The 20,692-nt window shown below is 42.3% G+C and overlaps 1 protein-coding gene across 2 annotated transcripts in view; it reads left to right on the forward strand.

Moving 5' to 3' along the window:
* The window catches only part of LOC135513520 (substance-P receptor-like), a 39,421-nt gene that overhangs the window by 1,528 nt on the left and 17,201 nt on the right, over positions 1-20,692 (forward strand). For both annotated transcript variants that reach the window (XM_064936397.1, XM_064936398.1), the window contains exon 2: positions 16,173-16,367. In XM_064936397.1, coding sequence (XP_064792469.1) covers positions 16,173-16,367 — 195 coding nt within the window. The remainder of the gene's footprint in view (positions 1-16,172; positions 16,368-20,692) is intronic.

Genomic DNA, 20,692 nt, shown 5'->3' on the forward strand with positions numbered 1-20,692 from the left:
TCTCATGTGAATGGTGCTGTCTGATCTGTCCTCTGACTTCATTCTCCAGCAGTAATAGTCTGTAATGCCTGGATATCTCTGCTTTTCTACCAGTAGAGTCTGCATGAACTTGACCCTTGCAGTGTTTTAAAATTAAATGACCCCTGAGAGGAATTGGAGTAGGGAGAGCAGGCTTCATGTTAGGTGCTGAAAGGTCACAGAGAGACACGCTCCAAACACACACTGATCTGAATTTACCCCCAATGTTGGCCAAAATGGCACCCTATTCCCTATATAGTGCACTACTTTTGAGCAGGGTCCGTATTTTACCCCCCCCCCCACCCCCACGCACACACACACTGCTTGTGAGTGGAGCAATACTATACACACAGGGGTTAAGCTAGTAGTCAGCTCTCCATTCATCATTATTCAACTACATACTGTAATTAACTTGCCTAATGAATCCTGTCTCTTCATGAACACATTATCTTTACAAACTCAATGAGCCAGTGATCATGTATGCACTCCTGTATGCAAAACGTAACTGGTAAGGTCTAACATGTAGCGTCTCTGTTACCTCCTTCCTCCGTCTGTCAATGTGTGTGTGCGTGCATGCATTTGTGTGTATTTGTGTCTGTTTGTCAGTGCATGCGTTTGCCTGTCTGAGTATATCTGCATGGGTGTGTGTCGATGATGGACAATATCCCCAGCAGCTTGTGGTGGGTGCTAAAACATTCAGTGTTGCAAAATTCAAAAATGCTGTCTGACTCTCAGTCTCCCAGTGAAGACACTCCAGTAAGTATGTACACACAGTCAGATCCTCAGCCTGCCAAACCAAAACACACTGACAAGCCCTGCCACCTTTTTGTGCGTGTATATTTGTGTGAGAGAGCATGTGTGGGTGATACTGTGTGTGTGTGAACATAGGGTAGGTACTGCAAAGCACTTTAAAGCACATTAAATTGCATGTTAACCCAATTGTACCATCTGCTGTGGCAGTCAGACTACTGTGTCCGTGATTCTTCATTCACTTTCCACTCATCTAATCCTGACTCACGGTGATTTGGCAAATCACTGAATCTGCATCTCTCACCCATCTTCATCTTATTGATTTATATAGAAACGGACAACAGCATTCTGTATGTGTTAATTTGAAGGAATGAAATAGGGAGAGTTAGAGGGAAGTGAATGGAGATAAGTAAGGAGTATGCGGGAATGAACCCCCAGTGCTGGGGGTCAAACATATAAAGTCTGGGGTCAATGTGTCAGCGCTACCTCCAGACCAGACCCTGGTGGACCATGTGATTGCTGACTTTTTTTTATTGATCTGCGGTTGGACTATTTGATTAGTGACTCTTAGGGCTATAAACCAACATGTTGCTGTTGTTAATTTTCCTGTTGTCTACCCTTGGCTTTTACAATGTTGACGATACTTTTAGAGCGCGTTGCTCTGTGAATGAGGAAATATATGACTGATTTCCCCTCAAGTTTTGTGAGAAACCACACGCTTGCTCCGTAAATACACGTGAGAACTATGCACATTTCACCCAAACAATATGGGAGAAATGGGACTCTTGCTCTTAAATGTCAGGACTGTTCTCTTGGTACCATGTCTCTGGACTTCACACATCTGAAATATGTGGTGTTAAAGACTCTGGTGACTCTGGATTCTCCTTCAAGTGCTGTCTGTCAATCCAAATGTTGTAACCCTCGATCTAGCCATTATCATGCTGCTTCTACTGAATGGAAATGTGCAATCTAACCCAGGTCCTGACCTTTGTACCCCTGCCGAATTAAGTAGTCAGTGGCCTGCAGTTTTTGCATAGGAATGTAAGAAGTCTTCTGCAGAAAGCTTGATGTTGTGAGTATATGGATAATAACTGCCAACCCTGATGTATTTATGCTTTCTGAAACCTGGCTCAAAAAATATTTTACAGACAAAAATATTGGCATAAATGGTTACAATGTTTTTCGTACAGATGGTAAATCTAAGGGTGGTGGTGTTGCTATATACAGTGCCTTGCGAAAGTATTCGGCCCCCTTGAACTTTGCGACCTTTTGCCACATTTCAGGCTTCAAACATAAAGATATAAAACTGTATTTTTTTGTGAAGAATCAACAACAAGTGGGACACAATCATGAAGTGGAACGACATTTATTGGATATTTCAAACTTTTTTAACAAATCAAAAACTGAAACATTGGGCGTGCAAAATTATTCAGCCCCTTTACTTTCAGTGCAGCAAACTCTCTCCAGAAGTTCAGTGAGGATCTCTGAATGATCCAATGTTGACCTAAATGACTAATGATGATAAATACAATCCACCTGTGTGTAATCAACTCTCCGTATAAATGCACCTGCACTGTGATAGTCTCAGAGGTCCGTTAAAAGCGCAGAGAGCATCATGAAGAACAAGGAACACACCAGGCAGGTCCGAGATACTGTTGTGAAGAAGTTTAAAGCCGGATTTGGATACAAAAAGATTTCCCAAGCTTTAAACATCCCAAGGAGCACTGTGCAAGCGATAATATTGAAATGGAAGGAGTATCAGACCACTGCAAATCTACCAAGACTTGGCCGTCCCTCTAAACTTTCAGCTCATACAAGGAGAAGACTGATCAGAGATGCAGCCAAGAGGCCCATGATCACTCTGGATGAACTGCAGAGATCTACAGCTGAGGTGGGAGACTCTGTCCATAGGACAACAATCAGTCGTATATTGCACAAATCTGGCCTTTATGGAAGTGGCAAGAAGAAAGCCATTTCTTAAAGATATCCATAAAAAGTGTCGTTTAAAGTTTGCCACAAGCCAACTGGGAGACACACCAAACATGTGGAAGAAGGTGCTCTGGTCAGATGAATCCAAAATTGAACTTTTTGGCAACAATGCAAAACGTTATGTTTGGCGTAAAAGCAACACAGCTCATCACAATGAACACACCATCCCCACTGTCAAACATGGTGGTGGCAGCATCATGGTTTGGGCCTGCTTGGTGGTGGTTTGGGTGGATATCTTCCGGCGCCGACAGAGATGGCTGCCTCGCTTCACGTTCCTAGGAAACTATGCAGTTTTTTTTTTTTTACGTGTTATTTCTTACATTAGTACCCCAGGTCATCTTAGGTTTCATTACATACAGTCGAGAAGATCTACTGTATATAAGATCAGCGTCAACTCACCATCAGTACGACCAAGAATATGTTTTCGCGACGCGGATCCTGTGTTCTGCCTTACAAACAGGACAACGGAATGGATCGCATGCAGCGACCCAAAAAAAACGACTCCGAAAAAGAGGGAAATGTGGCGGTCTTCTGGTCAGACTACGGAGACGGGCACATCGTCCCCCACTTCCTAGCATTCTTCTTGCCAATGTCCAGTCTCTTGACAACAAGTTTGATGAAATCCGAGCAAGGGTAGCATTCCAGAGGGACATCAGAGACTGTAACGTTCTGTGCTTCACGGAAACATGGCTCACTGGAGAGACGCTATCCGAAGCGGTGCAGCCAACGGGTTTCTCCACGCATCGCGCCGACAGAAACAAACACCTTTCTGGTAAGAAGAGGGGTGGGGGTGTATGCCTTATGGCTAACGAGGCATGGTGCGATGAAAGAAACATACAGGAACTCAAATCCTTCTGTTCACCTGATTTAGAATTCCTCACAATCAAATGTAGACCGCATTATCTACCAAGAGAATTCTCTCCGATTATAATCACAGCCGTATATATCCCCCCCCAAGCAGACACATCGATGGCTCTGAACGAACTTTATTTAACTCTTTGCAAACTGGAAACCATTTATCCGGAGGCTGCATTCATCGTTGTTGGGGATTTTAACAAGGCTAATCTGAAAACAAGACTCCCTAAATTTTATCAGCATATCGATTGCGCACCCAGGGGCAGAAAACCCTTGGATCACTGTTACTCTAACTTCTGCGACGCATATAAGGCCCTGCCCCGCCCCCCTTTCGGAAAAGCTGACCACGACTCCATTTTGCTGATACCTGCCTACAGACAAAAGCTAAAAAAAGAAGCTCCCACGCTGAGGTCTGTCCAACGCTGGTCCGACCAAGCTGACTCCACACTCCAAGACTGCTTCCATCACGTGGACTGGGACATGTTTCGTATTGCGTCAAATAACAACATTGACGAATATGCTGATTCGGTGTGCGAGTTCATTAGAACGTGCGTTGAAGATGTCGTTCCCATAGCAACGATTAAAACATTCCCTAACAAGAAACCTTGGATTGATGGCAGCATTCGCGTGAAACTGAAAGCGCAAACCACTGCTTTCAATCAGGGCAAGGTGTCTGGTAACATGACTGAATACAAACAATGCCGCTATTCCCTCCGTAAGGCTATCAAACAAGCTAAGCGTCAGTACAGAGACAAAGTAGAATCCCAATTCAACGGCTCAGACACAAGAGGCATGTGGCAGGGTCTACAGTCAATCACGGACTACAGGAAGAAATCCAGCCCAGTCACGGACCAGGATGTCTTGCTCCCAGGCAGACAAAATAACTTTTTTGCCCGCTTTGAGGACAATACAGTGCCACTGACACTGCCTGCAACGGATAAATGCGGTCTCTCCTTCACTGCAGCCGAGGTGAGTAAAACATTTAAACGTGTTAACCCTCGCAAGGCTGCAGGCCCAGACGGCATCCCCAGCCGCGCCCTCAGAGCATGCGCAGACCAGCTGGCTGGTGTGTTTACGGACATATTCAATCAATCCCTATACCAGTCTGCTGTTCCCACATGCTTCAAGAGGGCCACCATCGTTCCTGTTCCCAAGAAAGCTAAGGTAACTGAGCTAAATGACTACCGCCCCGTAGCACTCACTTCCGTCATCATGAAGTGCTTTGAGAGACTAGTCAAGGACCATATCACCTCCACCCTACCTGACACCCTAGACCCACTCCAATTTGCTTACCGCTCAAATAGGTCCACAGACGATGCAATCTCAACCACACTGCACACTGCCCTAACCCATCTGGACAAGAGGAATACCTATGTGAGAATGCTGTTCATCGACTACAGCTCGGCATTCTACACCATAGTACCCTCCAAGCTCGTCATCAAGCTCGAGACCCTGGGTCTCGACCCCGCCCTGTGCAACTGGGTACTGGACTTCCTGACGGGCCGCCCCCAGGTGGTGAGGGTAGGTAACAACATCTCCTCCCCGCTGATCCTCAACACTGGGGCCCCACAAGGGTGCGTTCTGAGCCCTCTCCTGTACTCCCTGTTCACCCACGACTGCGTGGCCACGCACGTGGCCACGCACGCCTCCAACTCAATCATCAAGTTTGCGGAAGACACAACAGTGGTAGGCTTGATTACCAACAACGACGAGACGGCCTACAGGGAGGAGTTGAGGGCCCTCGGAGTGTGGTGTCAGGAAAATAACCTCACACTCAACGTCAACAAAACTAAGGAGATGGACTTCAGGAAACAGCAGAGGGAACACCCCCCCTATCCACATCGTTGGAACAGTAGTGGAGAGGGTAGTAAGTTTTAAGTTCCTCGGCATACACATCACAGACAAACTGAATTGGTCCATAATAATAATATAATAATAATATATCCCATTTAGCAGACGCTTTTGTCCAAAGCGACTTACAAGTCGGCTGGGGCCACTACTTTTACATATGGGTGGCCCCAGCGGGAATCGAACCCACGACGCTTGGCGTTGCAAGCGCCATGCTCTACCGACTGAGCCACACAGGACCACTGTGTCTGTGTGGTCCACTCACACAGACAGCATTGTGAAGAAGGTGCAGCAGCGCCTCTTCAACCTCAGGAAGCTGAAGAAATTCGGCTTGTCACCAAAAGCACTCACAAACTTCTACAGATGCACAATCGAGAGCATCCTGGCGGGCTGTATCACCGCCTGGTACGGCAACTGCTCCGCCCTCAACCGTAAGGCTCTCCAGAGGGTAGTGATGTCTGCACAACGCATCACCGGGGGCAAACTACCTGCCCTCCAGGACACCTACACCACCCGATGTTACAGGAAGGCCATAAAGATCATCAAGGACATCAACCACCCGAGCCACTGCCTGTTCACCCCGCTATCATCCAGAAGGCGAGGTCAGTACAGGTGCATCAAAGCTGGGACCGAGAGACTGAAAAACAGCTTCTATCTCAAGGACATCAGACTGTTAAACAGCCACCACTAACATTGAGTGGCTGCTGCCAACACACTGACACTGACACTGACTCAACTCCAGCCACTTTAATAATGGGAATTGATGGGAAATGATGTAAAAATATCACTAGCCACTTTAAACAATGCTACCTAATATAATGTTACTTACCCTACATTATTCATCTCATATGCATACGTATATACTGTACTCTATATCATCGACTGCATCCTTATGTAATACATGTATCACTAGCCACTTTAACTATGCCACTTTGTTTACATACTCATCTCATATGTATATACTGTACTCGATACCATCTACTGTATCTTGCCTATGCTGCTCTGTACCATCACTCATTCATATATCCTTATGTACATATTCTTTATCCCCTTACACTGTGTATAAGTCTGCTAAATGACTTAAATGTAATGTAAATGATAAGACAGTAGTTTAGGAATTGTTAGTTAGATTACTTGTTGGTTATTACTGCATTGTCGGAACTAGAAGCACAAGCATTTCGCTACTCTCGCATTAACATCTGCTAACCATGTGTATGTGACAAATAAAATTTGATTAGATTTGCTTTTCTTCAGCAGGGACAGGGAAGATGGTTAAAATTGATGGGAAGATGGATGGAGCCAAATACAGGACCATTCTGTAAGAAAACATGATGGAGTCTGCAAAAGACCTGAGACTGGGACGGAGATTTGTCTTCCAACAAGACAATGATCCAAAACATCCAGGTGTTAGAATGGCCAAGTCAAAGTCCAGACCTGAATCCAATCGAGAATCTGTGGAAAGAACTGAAAACTGTTGTTCAACAATGCTCTCCATCCAACCTCACTGAGCTTGAGCTGTTTTGCAAGGAGGAATGGGAAAAAAATGTCAGTCTCTCGATGTGCAAAACTGATAGAGACATACCCCAAGCGACTTACAGCTGTAATCACAGCAAAAGGTGGCGCTACAAAGTATTAACTTAAGTGGGCTGAATAATTTTGCACGCCCAATTTTTCAGTTTTTGATTTGTTAAAAAAGTTTGAAATATCCAATAAATGTCGTTCCACTTCATGATTGTGTCCCACTTGTTGTTGATTCTTCACAAAAATATACAGTTTTATATCTTTATGTTTGAAGCCTGAAATGTGGCAAAAGGTCGCAAAGTTCAAGGGGGCCGAATATTTTCGCAAGGCACTGTACATAAAAGACAAGTTCTCGGTGGTCATTCTGACTTCTGTTACTAAACCTAAGCAATTTCAATATCTGTCTTTGAACCTAAACCTTGGCTCATCTTTAAATATTGTTGTATCTTGTTGTTATAGACCTCCACCGGCTACTGTTGGCTCTCTGGATTGTATTTTCAAATTGTTATAACAGAATGTTCGTCTAGATGGGTGATCTGAATCAGGACATGTTAACATCTAGCTCTGATCATCTCTAAATTCTATGCAATACCCATAATCTCACTCAGTTTGTCAACAGTGTAACTAGGTTGAATATAAAATATCCTCTGAAATCCTCTCTGATTGATTTGATCTTAAACAATACTCCTCATTATTTGAATGCTTCTGGTATTTTAGCAAATTACATAAGTGATCACTGTGCTATTGCCTGTGTGAGAGATGGAAACATTCTTACGAAATCTCCACTTGTCAGTAATAAGAAAATAAATTAGAAGCGGTTTGATATTCAAGGTTTTCTACATTATGTATCTAGCATTGAATGGAATAGACTGGAATTAATCCCTGATGTTGAACTAGCCTTTTCTTACTTCCATAACGCATTCCAGGATGTATACAATGGGCCCCTTTCAAAAAAATCAGGATTAAGGTCAGAGAGAACCCTTGGTTTACTAAGGAATTTACAAAAATCATAAGGGAACAAAATGCTATGTGAGCTAAAGCAAGAGGGACTGGTTAGGCAGATGATTGGATGGCTTTTAAACGTCTTGGCTATGATCCGTAAATTGAAAGCCGACCACTACCTGAAATCTACTTCAGATAATTTAAATAATCCATCTACATTTTGGCAAGTAGTGAAATGTTTGTAGTGCAAAAAAAGATACACAGCCTCCCAAACAATTGTTGGTAGACACACAGATTGTAAATGGGAGAACCTCCATTCTGAAAACCTTGAATCAGCATTTTTTAGATGCAGGGAGTTTATTTGAAAAGGTCAAAGGTATAATTGAGCCCCCTATGAATTTACCTGACACCCCTGTGCACTCACTCTTTCACCAGATTCTCCTTTTCATCCTTCTCTGTTTCAGACGTGCATAAAGCCCTGAAAGAAATTTATGGAAAAAAATCCCCTGGCCCTGATGAACTAGAACCCCGCCTCCTACACCTAGCTGCAGACATCATTGCTCCCCCTTAACATGTATTTTTAACCTTACGCTTGATGTTAAGGAAATCCCACAAGATATGGAAATCTAATTTTGTACTGCTCCTCCTGAAAGGTGGAGATCCTTTGCTACTTGACAACTATCGACCCACATCAAGATTGTCTGTATTGTCAAAGGTACCGGAGTACTTAGTTAGTAGGCAGCTAAAGGCCTACTTCCAAGAAAACAACATCTTAAATGGAATGCAATCAGGTTGTAGGACATCCACTGTGCTCTTGACAAGAAGTTACATTGTGTGTCTGTCTTCATTGATTTGTTGAAGGCACTTGACATTGTGGACCATGCTGTGTTAGTGCAAAGATTAAAATGTTGGGGAATTACTGGTCATGCTCTAGATTGTGTATGATTTGTTAGGTAATTTATAAACCAATGTGTAATGGAGTCCATAGAGGTATGCTCAGGTGTTCCGCAAGGTTCTATTTTGGGCCCACTGTTGTTCATTTTGCATATCAACAACATTGGGGATCTTATTGAAACAGCAGATGTTCATTTTTATGCAGATGACACTTATTTATTCAAGTGGTAGTAGTTTATCTTTAGCTTTTGAAAATGCCCAAAGAGCATTTAACATCATACAACATAACCTGTATGATTTAAAGCTGGTTCTAAATTTGGGTAAATCAACATGCATGGTATTTTCAAATGCCAGGCATGTTAAAAATCATGTAATTGCTACATTGGCTGGACATACTATGGAGCAAGTAAAAGTGTAAAATATTTGGGTGTGTGGGTGGATGACTAGTTGAGCTTCACTGTTCATGTAGAGAACTTGATAAGGAAGCTCAAGCTGAGAATAGGTTTTTATTACCGGCATCAGGCTTGTTTTTCTTTGGAGGCCCGGAAGGAGCTGGTACGATGTACATTACTGAAGGTTTTAGATTTTAGAGATGCTATATACACTTGAAGTCAGAAGTTTACATACACCTAGGTTGGAGTCATTAAAACTCGTTTTTCAACCACTCCACACATTTCTTGTTAACAAACTATAGTTTTGGCAAGTCAGTTGTGTCATGCACAAAGTAGATGTCCTAAGTCATTTTTCCAACAATTCTTTACAGAGATTATTTCACTTATAATTCACTGTATTACAATTCCAATTCCTTTGCTGATTGGGAACCATTCCAGGCCAAACACATAGAAATAGAAAACATAGAACACAAAACATAGAATGCCCACCCCAACTCAAGCCCTGACCAAACTGAAACAGAGACATAAAGGAACTAAGGTCAGGACGTGACAGATATAGAAACTTTTGTACCTGTTTCCTCCAGCATCTTCACAAGGTCCTTTGCTGTTGTTCTGGGAATGACTTGCTCTTTTCGCACCAAAGTACGTTAATCTCTAAGAGACAGAATACATCTACTTCCTGAGAGGTATGATATGCTTGGTCCATTGGTGTTTCTACTTGCTTACTACTTGCGTACTATTGTTTGTACAGATGAACGTGGTAACTTCAGGCATTTAGAAATTGCTCCCAAGGATGAACCAGACTTATGGAGGTCTACACTGTTTTTTCTGAGGTCTTGGCTGATTTCTTTTGATTATTCCATGATGTCAAGCAAAGAGGCACTGAGTTTGAAGGTAGGCCTTGAAATACATCCACAAGTACACCTCCAATTGACTCCAATGATGTCAATTAGCCTCAGAAGCTTCTAAAGCCATGACATCTTTTTCTGGAATTTTCCAAGCTGTTTAAAGGCATAGTCAACTTAGTGCATGTGATACAATGAATTATAAGTGAAATAATCTGTCTGTAAACAATTGTTGGAAAAATGACTTGTGTTGGAAAAATGACTTGTGTCTTGCACAAAGTAGATGTCTTAACCGACTTGCCAAAACTATAGTTTGTTTACAAGAAATTTGTGGAGTGGTTGAAAAACTAGTTTTTATGACTCCAACCTAAGTGTATGTAAATTCTGACTTCAACTGTATGTGCTTGACTGACCTTGCTGCTTAATTGACCAATAGAATTGTCCCAAAACTGTAAACCCCATCCATTTGGTACTCCAGACAGGCTATAGCCAATGTTTTGTTTCAAGTTTTATTGTCACGTGCACGAGTACAGCACAATGCTTTTCTTGGAAGATCTTTTCACAACAGTGCTGTAATCAATATCAATATATAGTACTATAAAATAAAGTAAAGTAGAACAAAAACACAAGAAAAATAAATAATAAGAATACGAGAAGTAAGTAAGCTATATACAGGTTCAGTTCCAATACCATATTTATATTATGCAGGAATACTGGAGTGGTAGGGATTGATAGGTATAGGGGTAAGTTGACTAGGCATCAGGAGTAGCAGCAGTGTGTGTGTGTGTGTGTCGTGTTAAATTATATCAAAAGTTATTTGCCACAAGCTTCGTAAACAACAGGTTTGGACTAACAGTGAAATGTTTACTTACAGGTCCTTCCCAACAATGCGGAAAATAAAGAAAAAAAATGAAAAATAATAGAAAAGTAAAGAATGAAATAATAAATACACAATGAGTAAGGATAACTTATTTATATACACGTGGTACCAGTACCAAGGTGATGTGCAGGGGTACGAGGTCATTGAGGTAGATATGAACATATAACTAGGAATAAAGTGACAGAGAGTAAACAGTAGCAACAGCGTATGTGATGAGTCAAAAAAGGGTCAATGCAGATAGTCAGGGTAGCTATTTGGTTAACTATTTAACTATTTAGCCGTCTTATGGCTGTTCAGGGTCCTGTTGGTTCCAGATTTTGTGCATTGGTACCGCTTGCCATGCGGTAGCAGAGAGAACAGTCTATGACTTGGGTAGCTGGCGTCACAATTTTTAGGGGCCTCCTCTGACACCACCTTGTATAGAGATCCTGGATGTCAGGGAGCTCAGCCCCAGTGATGTGAATGGGGGCGTGCTCATCTCCCCCATTTCCTATAGTCCAAGGTCAGCTCCTTGTTCTTGCTGAATTTGAGGGAGAGGTTGTTGTCCTGGCACCACACTGACAGATCACTGACCTCCGCCCTGTAGGCTGTCTCATTGTCGCCGATGATCAGGCCTACCACCGTTGTGTCGTAAACAAACTTGATGATGGTGTTGGAGTTGTGCATGGCCACGCATTCGTAGGTGAACAGGGAGTACAGGAGGGGACTAAGCACACACCCGCCTGGTAGAGAGGCATCATTGGGCAGATCATGGCTGTGTCTTCCTTTGTAATCTGTAATAGAGTGTTGCCCCTGCCACATGTGATTGGTGGCAGAGCCTATGTAATAGATCCTACCTTGGTCCTTTATTGTCCTTTTGCTTGGTTGATGGCTCTGGGGAGGTTGTAGTGGGACTTCTTGTACTTGTTCATGTCCTCAGCCATAGCCTCAGGGTTGTCTGCAATACCCTTGTGTGTGGTAGCCCTTTCTTTTAGCTTAGCGTCAACTTCTGTGTTAATCCTGGGCTTTTGATTGGGGAAGCAGCGAACCTTCACTGTGGGGACATCGTCGGCGATGCAGTTCCTAATGAAGCTGGTGACGGCGATGGTTAGCTCATTGATGCGCTAGTAAAGCAGTCCTGTAGCATAGCCTCTGATTCGGAGGAGCATTTCTCAACAGAGTGCGTCAAGGGTACTTCCTATTTGAGGTACTGCTTGTAGACAGGAAGCAGGAGAATAGAGTCATGATCTGATTTGCCGAAGGGGGGACGAGGGAGTGCCTTGTATGCTTTCTTATGGGTAGAGTAATAGTGGTCTAGAACTTTATCGCCCCTTGTGGCAAAGGAGACATGTTGATGGAAGTTTTCATCACGTCTTAATGACGTGGATTTAAATCACTGGCAAGAAGAAAAGCGGCCTTTGTGTGCATGATTTCCTGCTTGTTTATAGCCTCGTACAGTTCATTAAGTGCCAGCTTGTTGTTATTTTTGTTATGACTTGGAATGTATAACAGTCACGATAACAGCAGCACACAGTTGAGATGTAGAAGGGTTGGCATTTGACCATGAGGTATACCAAGACGGGTGAACAATGGTTCGAGACATCCACTGCGTTAGAGTCAGCACACCATTTGCTGTTGATGAAAAGGCATACCCCTCCCCTTCTCGATTTCCCTGAATCCAATGTCCTATCCGCTTGGTGAATGGAGAATCCATTGAGTTGGATAGCCATGGGGGGTATCTTGTCCCAAAGCCATGTTTCATATTTACTATTTGATATAAGTATTGGAACCCAGATCTGCCACCGGGACACATCTCCTCCCATCTGTTGATGTGGATATTATGCAAGTGTGTTGGCCCCTCTGCAGAAGGACCCTATTCCATGGCGAGCTCTCTATGAGATGAGAGCACCCTGACGACAAAATCTTCCTTTTACTTGATTGCATTTTTCCTTGTATTGTAGGGGGCTTTGGTGGTTTAGATGTTATTGCCAGATCATTGGATTTGTGCCTCTCTAATTCATTCATAACATCTTCCAGTGTTGCCTGCTATTGCCTAAAGACATTCACAACAAAGGCAGGTAGAACACAGAGAAAGAAAGTGAGGTGCGAAACAGGTGTGAAAGAAATTGAGACAAAGAGTGAGGCTGCAGACACTCGGGGGCAAGTAGAAGCTACAGAATACAGATTGAATTTCCCCTTGGAAAATAAGAAAAGGATTCGCTAAATTCGCTAAAAACAAAGACAGTGGTTATGTGTTTGTTGTTTGTTCATGTGGACATACAGTATGTAAATCTATGCATTTGTATGCCTTTGGTGAAAAGTAAACAAACTGACATCAGTCACCAGTATCTAACCCACACTAGCCTCAAAAGCCATTACTCTATAGCATCTACCCTATATAGGCTCTTTAAGTAGTGTTGTCAGAGACACCTCTAAACTAAACTCATACCATGGAGAAGCAGCATTGCAAGTCTCAATTGGAACAAGATACAAGTTTCCTAGCCATGTGGTAGTGGAACGAGCAGAGCATAGAAGAGTCAAAATGGGACAAATAGTTGTGTCGACTACTGGGAGTGTTTTGAAATCAAGTATCATCTCTCCCCCAATTTGGTTATTGGCAGAAATCCAATTAGCATATTAAATGGGGCTATTATTTGGATTACGATGTTGATTAGATCTCCCAGTATAATCCCTAGTGTCTAAGCCTTTAGATAGCGATATCTACTAACAGATATCGCAGATGAGTTTTTGTTGAGATGGTCATACCATATACCATCTAGCTATTTGATTTCAAATTTTAGGATCCCTGTATGTATCAGCAAAAACATTGTTTTTATTATTTGATGAAACATTAAATTTGGTCTTACTGCTATTAGCCCATAGAAACACATTGAATAACACATTCATACATGGCAAAAAAATGCATTGCAAAACCAGTCTCTGACATTGCTCGTTCTGATACTTTTTATTTTTATGGATTATGTGCGTATTGTTTATTGTATTATTGCTAGGTATTGTGAGGATCAATGCTGGAGACAGGAAGCAGGTACAAGGAGAACATTTAATGAACAACGGACATGAAACAGGACAGGAACAGCGTCTGGACGAGGGAAAAATAACCACACCAATGCTGACACAGGGAATAACGTGAGGAGCAGACAGATAAAGAGGGGTAATTAACAAAGTAATGGAGTCCAGGTGAGTCCAATATTGTGCAGCGGCGGGTAATGATTGTGACAGGTGGGCGTAATGAAGGGCAGCCTGACACCCTCGAGCGCCAGAGAGGGGAAGTGGGAGCAGGCGTGACAGGTATTAAACACAAGCATTTTGCTGCACCTGCAAATCTGTTTACATGACCACTAAACATTGATTTGAGTTGAGATAGTCCAAAAATAAATCAAAAGGAAGTATGTTTTCTGTATTTTAGAAATATAGGAAAGCTCAGGGACATTTTTTTGGTTGAAAGATCCTACTTACCTTCAGTTACCGGATGACCTTGGGACCAGTACTGTGAAGCTTGTGTCTTCGCTTTTCAGAACTGTGTCCAAATCGTTTCTAACTCAAACTGTTCCGACTTTACAGACTTTTTGTGAGAAGACCTGTACAGAGTTAGTACGCCGATGGACCAAAATGGATGACACGTTCGTATTAGTGAGAGTCTCAGCTTTACAAATATTTACTAGCTCAAAACGTTCTGACTTTACGGACGTTTCCATGAGAAGACCTGTGTCCTGGTCTCACAAACATGTTGTAAGTCTGTCGTTTTCCACTGCAGAGCCGAACGGCCAACACCGGCACAGTCAGTGGATTGAGATGCGCAGCACATGCAAAAACCGGGAAGTCTCTAGCTTAAAGTCAGCGATGAAATTATTGTGCGAATTAGATTTCAGCGCAGATATCGACTCCGGGGTGAAGAATTTGCATTTCCTTTCAAGTGCCGCTTGATATGCTGCTGTCGAAGTGTGAGATACTGTCACATCAGTAGCCTATTGATGGAATGGGACTTAGTGGGTTTGCATCCCAAATGGCACTTTATTCCATATAGTGCACTACTTTTGACCAGGGACTCAAAGGTAGTACATGCTATAAGGCAGAGGTATTCAACCCTTTCCCAATGAGGTCCGAAGCCTGCTGGTTCTCTGTTCTACCTGATAATGAATTGCACCCACCTGGTGTCCCAGGTCTAAATCAGTCCTTGATTAGAGGGGAACAATAAAAAAAGCAGTGGCTTCCAGGTCCAGAGGTGAGTTTGAGGGATATAGAGAACAGGGTGCCATTTGGGACATAGTCATGCACTCAGTACAGTATGTGCTCCGACTGAAATTAGGTGCTGCATGATTATCAATCTAAGACAGAATGATACTAAAGTGGTGGTGAAAATAAATACTTTGACTTCCATAGAGCCTCTTTTCATTTCAAAGGTCTGATAATGTCTGGATTAATTATTACGATTCAAAGGAGACCAATTTACAGTATGATTTTCTCTTATCAGAAAGATGTATTCACAGGATGACGCTAAGTTTTCACTCTGTGGAAAGGCAGACGTAGTCTATGAGTCGAAAGGCAGACGTAGTCTATGAGTCGAAAGGCAGACGTAGTCTATGAGTCGAAAGGCAGACGTAGTCTATGAGTCGAAAGGCAGACGTAGTCTATGAGTCGAAAGGCAGACGTAGTCTATGAGTCGAAAGGCAGACGTAGTCTATGAGTCGAAAGGCAGACGTAGTCTATGAGTCGAAAGGCAGACGTAGTCTATGAGTCGAAAGGCAGACGTAGTCTATGAGTCGAAAGGCAGACGTAGTCTATGAGTCGAAAGGCAGACGTAGTCTATGAGTCGAAAGGCAGACGTAGTCTGAGTCAAACTGACATTCTAACATCCACATTGCATTGTTGGAGACCCTGAAGCTCAGAGGAAAATAATAGAAAATGTTTTTCAATACCTTCAGTGTGTGTGTGTGTGTGTGTGTGCGTGCGTGTATGTGTGTGAGGACACAGAAGGGAGGATATTTTACCGGTCTTCATTTAAAAAAATTGCTATTTTAGGATTAGGTTAAGGGTAAAGGTAAGAGTTAGGGTTAGTTTTAGGGTTGGGGAAAATAAAATGTTTGAATGGGAAATAATTGTTTGTCCCCTCAAAGTACTCAGAAGTATAGTAAGACATAGGTGTGTGTGTGTGTGTGTGTGTGCTTGTAGATCTTCCCATTGTATCTTCCCCCAGGACTGAACATGTGTTTGCCCCTGCTGCCTCTCCTCTCCTCCTAGGTACACTGCCATCATCCACCCCCTGCAGCAACGCATGTCATCCACAGAGACCAAGGTGATCGTGGGGGTGATCTGGGTGCTGGCTCTGCTTCTGGCCTTCCCTCAATACTACTACTCAGTGACCGAGGAGCTCCCTGGACGAATCATCTGTTACATCGAGTGGCCCGAATACACCGGCTGTGACTACAAAATTCTGTGAGTTTCATTTATAGGTGTGTTTGAGAGAGAGAAAGAGAGAAAGTTGGAGAGCGAGAGAGAGTCAGACTGAGTGTGTGTGTGTTGTGCATGTGTGTGTGTGTCACGCCCTGACCTTAGTTATCTTTGTTCTTTATTATTTTGGTTAGGTCAGGGTGTGACGAGGGTGGTATGTGTTTTTGTCATGTCTAGGGTTTTTTGTACAACTATGGGGTTTTGGTTTGTCTAGGTAAATGTAGGTCTATGGTGGCCTGAATTGGTTCTCAATCAGAGGCAGCTGTTTATCGTTGTCTCTGATTGGGGATCCCATTTAGGTTGCCATTTTCCATTTTGGTTTTGTGGGTTATTGTCTGTATTTGCATGTCAGCACTCTGTCACGGTTGGTTGGTTGGTTCAAGTGTTGTTCAAGTGTTGTTCAAGTGTTGTTCAAGTGTTGTTCGTTTATTATAGAAGAATGTTTTCTTATCACGCTGCGCCTTGGTCTCATCATTACGACTATCGTGACAGAGTGTGTGTATTAGTGAATAAAAGCAACATGGAACAAAGATGCTTTGTTTCTTTATGTGAAAAGAAAGGGGAGAGTAGAGTGTTGAGCCATTTTCTACTTTCATCATCACTCCAAAAAGGGAAATATAGTATTCTTTCTAACAAAGATATATATTTCAGGAAGTTGTGTATCCCTGGAAATAATCATAATTAATGTAAACATTACGGTTTTAAAAACGGCTTGTCTGAAAAAAGTGGTCTATGGGGTAAGTTGAGCTGCGGGACACGATAACTTGAACCCCCTTGGGGTAAGTGGGTGACATGGTCCTGTGACTGGGTGATGGTGCTGGTAGGTCAAAGTTTAATTCATGGAATGGGAGTGTGGCATATTGTATGTCTTAAATGTAATCTCTCTAGTTTCTTAATTTCTATACTGAATGAAATATTACCACTACCTTTTTAAAACCATGTTAATATTTCTTTCCCAAACACAATTCATCTCAATGGCTTTTTTGTTGTCTTTTAATCATTTTAAGCATCTTTTAACAGGCTTAAAGGACACCTCTAGAGGAATTTGCCTCTATTTCAACATAATTTCCTGTCCAATAGAGGAAATGCATGTTTAGGTTCCGACTCCAAAGAATAACAATGGCTACTTATACATATGCACGAATTGGGAATTTCCACATGGAGTTGATAAACCAAGTAATAAGGCACTGACAGCTGTCAGTGTAGCTAGCTAGAAGGCTATAGCCATAGAAATAGTTAGAAATAATAAGATGAAGCTCCAGCAAAATGGATAACTTTTGAAAGATAGCTGATATGCGTTATTCTACATTGTAATGGACACCGTGCAACCTTAGGTAGGTAGGCGGCTGGCAGGCTTTGGCTGAGGTACAGCAAAGCCAAGTCAGATCGTGCTCATGGTTCTCACAGGGGAAGAGAAATGATAGGCTACAATTACTTTGCTCATGATCATGCACGCCGTAAATGGGGTGTAACTATAAGTTCCATGAATTCTCTTTCACAGGAGCCTTTTCATTATCTGGATAGACACTTGTGGGTTCTAGCTAACATTACACCAATCAAAACAGTGGAGCATGTATGTCGCCTAGTGGTTAGAGCGGCAGGTAGCCTAGTGGTTAGAGCGGCAGGTAGCCTAGTGGTTAGAGCGGCAGGTAGCCTAGTGGTTAGAGCGGCAGGTAGCCTAGTGGTTAGAGCGGCAGGTAGCCTAGTGGTTAGAGCGGCAGGTAGCCTAGTGGTTAGAGCGGCAGGTAGCCTAGTGGTTAGAGCGGCAGGTAGCCTAGTGGTTAGAGCGGCAGGTAGCCTAGTGGTTAGAGCGTTGGGCCAGTAACCGAAAGGTTGCTGGATTGAATCCCCGGGCTGACAACGTAAAAATCTGTCATTCTGCCCCTGAACGAGGCAGTTAACCCACTGTTCCTAGGCCGTCGTTGTAAATAAGAATTTGTTCTTAACTGACTTGCCTAGTTAGATAAAATGTAGTGAAGCAACTTTAGTTGTGAAAACCTCATCTCAGTCACGAAGAGGAATAACTTTGTATCTGTTTCTGATCAATAAACAATGCCAAACTGGTGGATGGTAATATTACCTTGCATTATGCCTTGGAAGAAAACACTCCAATTTGCTCAACTTGCCATTGGCTCAATTTACCCCATGGCAATTGGCTCAAATTACCCCAAGGCAAACATTTGTAACTATATTAGCCAACACAGATACAAGGATGCACTTTCATGCTCGGTTTAGGACCTCATATTGTAGCTTATAGAGACCCCCAGCTGATGAATAGAACAATCTTAAAATTATCAACTTTGGTTCAGACACTAGCATCATGAAACCTCTAACACAAATTCATTTGACTTTTTCCATTCCAACTTTTCCATGTGGTTTCTTCCTTCACATACTCCATAAAATGATGACCTCTTCCCAAATGTTGTCAAATTGTTACTTTTTGTGTATGGTTTCCTAGAAACAAGGTTGGGTCAACTTACGCTTTTGGCTCAGTTTACCCAACTCTCCCCTACAGTTTACTATTCTCTCAATATTTATTAAAGCTAATGTACGCTTTTTAGAGGAATTTAATTCCTATATGTTCATTAACCAATTCAATTATAACAAAGCAAAACACTTTGTCCGTTTCTAAGAATTTGTAAGATTCTTATTTGCATAAAATAGACAAAGATCAGTCTCCAAATCAATTAATAGTGTTTATTCCCGAGAGCTCTCTATAAAAAACCATGTACATCAGTTTATATATCACATATAACGTGATAGCCTTTTAAATGTCCCTCCTCCTCTCCGACAAGGACAAAGCATCTTCAAAGTACATTCCAACCCACTAAAGCACATTACACACTATATCTGGATTACCTCCTGAAGTCTCACCACAGTTTATTACCACTTAGCTGACAGTTCCAGTCCCTCCCAGATACGGAAAACCTGGAGGGGCTCTCGCTGTCTTATTTAATCTCCACAGAGTTATAGCAGGGTCGGTTCAAACACAGGTTAAGGATTCTCATTGCTTACTTTAAACATACACATACATTCCTTCTTCCACAATGGTTATCATTTCCAAACAAATTGTCCATGCTACATAACCTCTTTCTTATGAACTAACTAACACCACCAATCAGATAACAATAAAACAGGGTAGAATTCAACCAGTTCTAGTTAAATATATACATTGTATAGTCATTATTCATACATTCATAACAACCCTAAAGCAGCAAAGTCTAACTATGTTTTAAATATAATGGAAATGGTCAATGTTATTCCAGAGCAGCGGAGACTTAAGGCACCGCCTGGGTTGACCGATGCATGTCTTCAGCAGAGTAGATAACACAGATGAAGACATTCTACTGTTTATCGTTCTGTTGCAAAACAGAGAATCCCTTATTTACCTTCACTATTGATTCCAAGTTTCTTCTAATTGTGTCTCCACTCAAGAGCAACTTTGGTTAAATATTAAAGAAAATTCCATTGTCTTACAACTCGAGCGGATTCCATATTCTCCTCTTAGCGCCAACCACCAGAAGCAACAAATGACCTTGGGGGGGGACTAAGTGTGTTCATATTGCCCCCTATTCCCTTTATACTACTTTTGACCAGGGCCCATAGGGGCTATATGTCATTTTAGATGTTATTGTATAGATGATTCTTTGTATTGTAGAGATCTGTAGCGGTTTAGATGTTATTGAACAAGTTATTCCTTTTATTATAGGGGCTTTGGAGGTTAACATGAATTGTATTGCTGGATCATTGGATCTGAGCCTCTCTCATTCATTAACACCATCTCCCAGCGTTGTCTGCCGTTCTTAAACATTGTCAAGGGCATTCACGACTCAACCAGCTAGGAAACAGAGAAGACGGATGATGTGAAAGAGTTACATTAATCTATGATCTGTTCTGGAGAGTTGTGAAAGGACGGGGTGCAGCACCTTAATGGCTGAGTTGGAGTTAGATCTGCTCTCCTAAGTATATACCGTATATACACTTGAGTGTACAAAATATAAAGAACACCTCTTTCCATTACATAGACAGACCAGGTGAAAGCTTTGATCCCTCATTGATGTCACTTGTTAAATCCACTTCAGTCAGTGTAAAGAAGGATTTTTAAGCCTTTAGACGATTGAGAAATGAAGTGTGTGTGTGTGCCATTCAGAGGGTGAATGGGCAAGACAAAGTCAAGTGCCTTTATACAGCAAGGCAATAATATACAGTAATATACAGTACCAGTCAAATCTGTCTCTCTCTCCCCCTCTTGAACTATCTCTGCTGCGTGTGTCTCTCTCTCGCTCTCTGTCTTTCTCTCACAGCAGCTA

This window comes from Oncorhynchus masou, chromosome 25 (genome assembly GCF_036934945.1).
Source record: "Oncorhynchus masou masou isolate Uvic2021 chromosome 25, UVic_Omas_1.1, whole genome shotgun sequence".
Taxonomy (NCBI): domain Eukaryota; kingdom Metazoa; phylum Chordata; class Actinopteri; order Salmoniformes; family Salmonidae; genus Oncorhynchus; species Oncorhynchus masou.